The 7,500-nt window shown below is 47.1% G+C and overlaps 2 protein-coding genes across 9 annotated transcripts in view; both read right to left on the bottom strand.

The window, feature by feature from the left end:
- The window catches only part of LOC125948233 (serine/threonine-protein kinase Pak), a 45,586-nt gene extending 40,073 nt beyond the window's left edge, over positions 1–5,513 (bottom strand). For 2 of the 8 annotated variants that reach the window (XM_049674083.1, XM_049674091.1), the window contains exon 1: positions 4,583–5,022. The gene's annotated coding sequence lies outside the window, so the exon portion shown is untranslated. The other 6 variants (XM_049674085.1, XM_049674084.1, XM_049674086.1 and 3 more) reach the window with 6 other exon arrangements.
- An 872-nt stretch (positions 5,514–6,385) lies between these two features.
- LOC125948246 (GILT-like protein 1) overlaps positions 6,386–7,500 on the bottom strand; it is a 1,823-nt gene continuing 708 nt past the window's right edge. The window contains exons 3-5 of the mRNA XM_049674113.1: positions 6,927–7,088; positions 6,715–6,855; positions 6,386–6,651 (exon numbers count right to left, since the gene is read on the bottom strand). Coding sequence (XP_049530070.1) covers positions 6,562–6,651; positions 6,715–6,855; positions 6,927–7,088 — 393 coding nt within the window. The 3' untranslated portion in view covers positions 6,386–6,561. The remainder of the gene's footprint in view (positions 6,652–6,714; positions 6,856–6,926; positions 7,089–7,500) is intronic.

Genomic DNA, 7,500 nt, shown 5'->3' with positions numbered 1-7,500 from the left:
ACGTTGCCTTCCCCCTTTCCCCGGGAGGAATCAGGAACACATCATTAATCCTGGCTCATCTGTCGTCTCAACATAACTATTCATCATTTTCCACCATTTCTATTCCGTGTCGTTGTGTCGCGGATACGATACGTGAGGAAGGCAGCTCGCGGACTAAGATAGCATAACTCATTACATTACAATCGCCGGCGCCGATTGCCGATATTATCTAACCGATCTCTCTTCCGATCCCGAAGCATGGAGAGTTTGCCGGCGAAAGAATGGAATGAGAGGCAAAAATCGAAAGCAACGGAGAGCAACCAACATTTGTCATCGGAAACCCTGCCTCAACCGCTGCACGAGCATCACGTCATCGCTTCGCGTGTGTTTTGTCTTATCTATTTGATTTGCCATTTTCATACGCGATCGTACGAATTCGCCGTCATCGTCGTGTGGGACTAGTTTTTTGCAATCTTTCTATACACTGGTCCTCTATCTGTACGACGGCTCTCCGCATGAATGATGATCGCCATGTGTTCGATCGAGCGTGTCGCGGCGATCCGATTCCGATTCCGTTCGGTGAAAGATGATAGTGTTACCAGATGCACAAGCTCAGCACCATTCCGCAGTGTTACAAGCAGTGTTCCACTGTTTTCTCCCAAGGGGATTTGTGGATTTCTTTTTATGCCAAACACTTACACGAGCGAAGGGAACTTCCATGCTGTTCTTCCGTGCGGAAATGAATGATCAATTATAATATTTCACTTTGGGGGAGCTAGCAAATTATTGCATGTTTGCAGATCGATGGTTATCACTAAAGATAGGGCCCTATTGCGAGTGTCTTGTCTTGCAAACGAGACTGCCTTACTACTGCTGAAAAAACTTAGCAGTCTTGTTTAGCTTTTATGAATGAACTTGTGATTTTTTGCAGCCTGATTTCAAAACAAATACTAATACTACCAAATTAATCACCAACACAATGAAAAACCAACATCTTTCGCTCCAATGGCAACTACGACCAAGCCGAAAAAATATACCATTTTCAGTCTCGTTTTCAAGACTCAGAGTCTGGTGCCAAAACCTACCAGACTCAGAGTCTTGAAAACGAGACTGAAAGTCGCGTTGCCATTGGACCGAAGGATGTTGGGTTTTGGTGGTGTTAGTGAATAACTTGGTAGTATTAGTATTTGTTTTGAAATCAGGCTGTAAAAAATCACAAGTTCATTCATAAAAGCTAAACAAGACTGCTAAGTTTTTTCAGTAGTAGTAAGGCAGTCTCGTTTGCAAGACAAGACACTCGCAATAGGGCCCATAATCTAGAGTGATTAAGGGGCTTCCAAGATGATCGTTGTTCAATCAATCTATGTTATTGTGGCTAACAACTTTCAACACGTAACGGATGAATTCCTGTTTTTAATTAGAAAATGTGTTTATATGTAATATATATACGATTTTTTCGATTTTCTTTTCAATTGAATGGTTCGAATGGTTAATATTTCACCTTTTTTCTTTTAATTAAAGGTATTTTCTACATCACAAAAATGATGAAATGCTCTTAGTGCTCGTTTGAGAATACATCAAATGATACTGATAGACGACGAACCAACCTGATAATTAATCGAAAAAAATATGTCGGACGGGCATGGCAGACTCAGCTTGAGATTGAGTTGGAGTAATGGTATCGACATTGACTCCGAAAGAATTGGAAAGACGAACTGTAGGACCTTAAGAACCCAAAACCTCCGTAGCAATTGAGAAGTAAACATGTGAGTAATTTAGTGTGTTACCAATGTTACGGAATTTGTAAATAACTCCAGTTGTACCCGCACCCGAAGGTCAAATGATCCTCAACAGAGGGCACATGGGACGTAGAAGAAAAAAATGTCCTCTAGCTTCGCACGGAACAGCTTGCAATTGTTACCTAACTAATCCACTAGGTATTACCGGTGGTAACGTTTGCTCTTTCTTGCTAAGAAAGAGAATTCGACGAGAAGATGAATCGTTCATTAGCACAAGAGACACAGCGCTCAGGGCCCCGAATAGCCGGTGGCGGCACGTTGCTTAATTAACCTTTTGGGGAGGAAGACGGTACGAAAAATGGTCACCTTCCATGCTTATTGACGCGAATCGGGATGGGAGAGGAGGTACCGGCGGCAAAAGTTGGTAAATCGGACTAAAAATCGATCCGCCAGAGGTCTCGCAAGATGTCTGAAGTCACTTTTTCTTTTCACTTCGCGCGCGCACAAAGAAAGATTGGCATTTGATGGTGGTAACGACGGTGGTGATGGTGGTGCACCACGACACCGGGTGATGCTTTTCCGGCACGCGGCCGGGTTCGCTGGAACCGGCCGGGCTGAGGCCGGGGTTTTTTAGTTTGCCCTCGCCCGCTGTTCACTGTGTGGCTGCGGACGTGCCAAGGAAATTGGACTCGCTTTGCACACTCCATTCCTGTCCTACCAAACTATTTGTAGAATATCGTCCGCGGTGATGACGACGACGAGCTAGCCAGCCAGCTTATGTTGTCTCTTCTTTTGCTTTGGCGTGTAGATGACAAATTTGAGCGAAGTATAACAAGAGGAAAAGGCGTCCAAACGGCACGACGGCCACCCATTGTCACCCAGTAGGTTCTAGGGAACGTTTGCCAACCGATGATGATGTCCTGCGGCGTGCACGCCAGTTTACGGCTCCCCGTCCGCCATGGGTGGCCCGATGTCTCAGCGCATTGGAACTGATTTTTGCTCTGCCTCCGCTCTAGAGCACGACTATCGACCAGTAAACGAAATGTAGGAGATCCTGCCAATCGGGCATGCCCGCCGATGGGAATATGTTTTAGTTTTACACTTGAATCACTCTCCCCATTTCTCCTACGATGGGATGCTGCGACACACGAGGTACAGTCGCACTGTACGCTAGCGCCAACTTGCGCGTACGTGTCGCCACCATGACGGCAACGATATTGAACTCGACTTGAGAGAGTGCTGTAGAGGAAGAAAGAGAGAATGAACAGAAAAGCATAGGGTCTGCAGCACTACGCACCATCATTATGCAAACTCATGCTCGATCCTTTTGATGACGGAACGCAAGCACGCACTCCTGTGACAACAAACGCACTCTACCGGTTCACAATCCATAGAGAGAACTATTTATTTTAAATTAATAAAACCCAGAGACCCTTGCATGTGCCAGATCTCTGGATGGGTGTGCTATTGAGTCATCTGGTGGTAGCAGTGCGTCGCCCCTCTCTTAACACGATCAATGCAATCGGGCGTCTTATCTATAAAAGTTGCAAACTGAAATCGAACACTTCTCGTTGCTCACCTTAAACGAACAAGACAAGCCTTGTGCTTTCCAGGCTGACCTCACTGCAGCTAATGAAAGCTTCTATCATTTGATAACGCGAACACTCGCACCATATCCTGCGATAAGGCACCTCCATATGACACGCGGTGGTGCAGCACCCGTTTAACGGATTCTTTTCCACCATTTCAAGGAACTAACTCTCTCTCTCTCCCCATTCTCTACGCCATTTCAGCTCAATTCATAGTTCCATCACAAAATTGCTTTCCATAATCTTGGATTACATGGTGCACTAGAGTCGGCACTGCACAGCCGTATGGTCGAGTTCGTTCCTGCATTCGTCACGATTAGACGTTCCCTTCCAACGGTAATTTCATCAGACAGGGAGGGGGCGCTGACGGTGGGGCCGGTCAAAGTGAAACCATCATCATTGTCGCCTCCTCCGCATGATCGTCATCGCTTTGCGCGTCGCGATGCACCGTCATGTGTGACAACGGGCATCCGACAAGACAGAACATGCCGGCAGCAGGGGCAGATGCATCAGCGTTCGCTCGAGATTGCGAGTATGTGTGAGGGAGTGCATCATGGTCCCGCGGCATGGAAGAACGGCCGCGAACCGCGAGTCTCTCGCAGCGAAGCACTTAAGGAGATTTATTTATATTTATAAGAAGCTGCTTGTTTTCTTGGCGTGGCTCCCCCGTCCCTCGGCAAAGGTGTATCCACACACGTGCGTGTGCGTGCGTGCGTGTAAGGGAGGTGACTCCGTTTCATTGTTTCTTTTCTCTTTCTATTTTGGACCGAAAAGAGGAAGTACATGGGGGGAAGGATTCGCTGTTTGAAGTGGAATTCGTCGGCTGGCATACTGCTGAGGGGGGAATGCTAGCGCCAGCGCCATCATCGTTCCAATGCACGGCACGCAGCACACTGAACGGCTGCTGCTCGCATTGCTGGAGCGTTTTGCAGATTGACGGGCAAAGGATTCGCGCTGTTCAAGTGACTAAGCACGACTATCTAGACGATGACTACAAGGTCGTCAGCATTGAGTCGCGAACCGAGACAACCAGAGACACGTTACAACTCGTAAGCTTCAATGGTCCTAGTTCTTTGAGCTGGTTCAATGCTAGTTGCAAGAAGTTACCAAGAATGGTAAAAGAGGAAACAACGGCAACTCAGCATGACGCCTGTTCCAGTGCTAAACGCATTCGCTAGAGTGGCCCTTACTGGTCTGTGAAACCTGCAACACGGGATGAGAGGATGGAGGCATATCATGACTCATTGCGCTTCTTTGCAAACCGGTTGTACTTACCTCGCGCGAACGATTGGTGGCACAGCTGTGGCCAGCGCGATGGGGCTGTTGATTGCTCCCGTGATAATTCCTTTTATGAAGCTGCCGCTAGTTTGGCAGATGAATAATGGCACTTCTCTTGGGGTGCGACCGAAGAGCGGCCGGGGCTGCTAATCGACGGATCCGAGGGATTAGCCAGATAAGGGCGGTCACACCGCGTCAGACACCCGGCTCGGCTGCAGCTTGTGATGGTCGATAACGATTTGCGACACTTTTAGCACAGTTTTGCGATAAAAATCACGCACAACAACGCAGGAGGGGCCACTCCGGAGTGCTAATGATGGGTTACCGCTGGCACACGTACACCTTATCCACGCAATTCGCGAGCTTCATCTGGATTCTGTGGGAAATGCGGTGGGCGCTAGTTTCCACAGTATTCTGGCCCCGTCTGTGCTGTGCTCAAATCGATACCTCCGGCGGTCGCGACAGCACGTTCTCGGTGGGGCACGCACTAGACACGCACGCACAAACATGCACACGCTTGCGCTCGTCGTCGAAGGAGGAGGGAGAATTTTGCACAATGACCGCGACCACCAGCGAATCTGCAGATCCCCTGGCTTGCACTTTTCACTATTCCAAGCACCTTTTAACGGAGGAAACGGATGGGGAACTGGATGGGGATTTTAAGACGGTGGCCACCGCACGACGCTGACTTTTCTTTTTGGAGAACTTTTTTGACGGAAAATACTTCGGTGGCCAAGATCCGCACCACGACGGTGTATCCGTCATTCCGCACAAAGTACTCCACGTCTTGGATTCGTTGCTTCCCGTTACATCGTAAAAGGATGTAAAAATTAGAAGAATTTAGAGGAATTACTCACTTTTTTACAGCGATTTCTGAACTCGGAACGGGTTTCGAACCTCGAACCGGAGACCAAACAATACACGCGATTTCCACGCACACAAATGCAATAATTTTTGGTCTCGCTCTTCCGCGCCTCTTATGCGGTAGAGCGAACGAGAGAACACTAGAGATACTAGCGCCCTCTATAGGGCAGAAGTTCACCACTGCCCACTCAGCAAAACTGAACGCCTGAGTTTACGAGGCCTGCTTCAGCTTTAAAGAAGCGGCTGATCGATGGTTTTCCAGCGAATTTTGGTATGTGACTCGTCCTTGTTAATATTAAATGCTTAGCCTTTGTGTTGTGCCTTTGTTCGCTTTATAAATAATCGCTCAACCTGCATCGTTTACATCACCGCGGTTTTGCAAGGTGAGTATGCTTGAATAAGTTTTGCTTCATATTATTTGCTTGGCTCTTGCGATATTTGAACCAGCCGTTCCTTTTAACCCAGAAAAAACAATGGTTCGGAACGCTGCAAAACAACTGAAAATGATAACGAAAGGATATTATTTACTAAGTGACCACGCTAGCACAATTGATTTTTGTACAACTTTATTATTAAGCCACGCCATAAGATATTTTGTAAATTTCTCCCCTCATCTCAATCAATGCGGAAATGATCTCACCGATGTTGTTGTAGAACATTCCGTACAGTGTGATAAGTGAGATTAACTTGATGATGATAAAATCCCGCAAACTCACACCTGGTCGTCTGCAAAACGTTTGATAGTAAAACTCAAAATTATCGACGGTTCAGGATAGGTCAAGGTACTGGATCGATCAGACGATCGGCTTATCATGCTGACGCACGGTGGAACTTGTTGTTCAGGTGGACAATAAATATGCCAATCTACGGCTGGATTATAACGATAAGATTCGGCTAATCTGCAACGCAGTTGACATAACAACCGTATGGTGGACGGTGGCCAGTAGCCAGCATGAAAATCATTACGTTTCACTTCTTTTTTATTGAATGCATTTGAGAGCCCATCGATGCTCTGGTTCAAAAGTCCATAAAATCACGATCGTAAAACTGTTTAGCTTTTCTATTTGTCAGCACCTTACTTCTAACGATTGACTATGGTCACACTCGATGGCCTAGCAACCTGGGCCGGTCACTCCAGTCAATTCACAGATGACGCTCGCGAATCCATCCTGGGCGCGATCTTGCAGAGTCTGGTCGAATACCTAGAATCGATCGCGAATCGAAATGTAAGCCATGGTTTATGGGGCGATGGTGATGTTACTTACTCCGTTAAATACAATCGTTGGAATCCAGGCAGGGGAGATCGCATGCGTACGGCGTTCAGCTTCCAGCTGCAACTGGGTACCAAGCTGTCCTTCCACGCATGCCTCGGCAGTGTTTAGATTAACACCCGAACGGAAGGCACACTGGGGAACACAAAAAAATGTAGAATTCAATCGATTTGTAGTTTGAAATCCGAATTCTAATTTCTACTTACCTCCCATCCACGTGGGTCGGCAGCGAAGTCCATTTGGCATCCGACATAATTCACCTTGGCTTGCTGGGTCGGTAGCAGGTTGAGAATGCATGACTGCACTCGGTTACCCTCGCATTCTGCCGGTCCATGCTGGCACGTGAAGCTCGCGCCATTGTTGATGCTCTGGGGATTGAGAAATTTGTGAACCACATCTCTTAGCACGTTTCACCTGCAGTGACGCAATGCCTAGCCATTGTGGCGAACAATCCGACCACATTTCCCAAACCATTCCACATCAATCAGAGCACGGGGTATTTGCAATTGGCGGGGTGCGAAACTAACTTACACTGACCTTTAGGGCGTGGGAAGCTGCTATGAAGCCAAACCAGATCGACCAGATTCATAATCCACGCTCTCAGTGAAGCAATCTGCATAATGCCTTGCCTTGATTTGAAGGTCGCTACTTCATATAATATTTTCAAGAGAGTTTCTGTTACACGAAGTTTCTGTTACACGAAAGGACGTGTTTACGTGGTACCGATTTCGCCATCGCTACAGTTAAACAAATAACGAGAAAACAAATAGATTGCGACGA

The sequence above is a fragment of the Anopheles darlingi genome, chromosome 2 (genome assembly GCF_943734745.1).
Source record: "Anopheles darlingi chromosome 2, idAnoDarlMG_H_01, whole genome shotgun sequence".
Taxonomy (NCBI): Eukaryota; Metazoa; Arthropoda; class Insecta; order Diptera; family Culicidae; genus Anopheles; species Anopheles darlingi.
The sequence above is the reverse complement of the archived record's forward strand: the minus strand, read 5'-3'. Positions and strand labels throughout refer to the sequence as shown.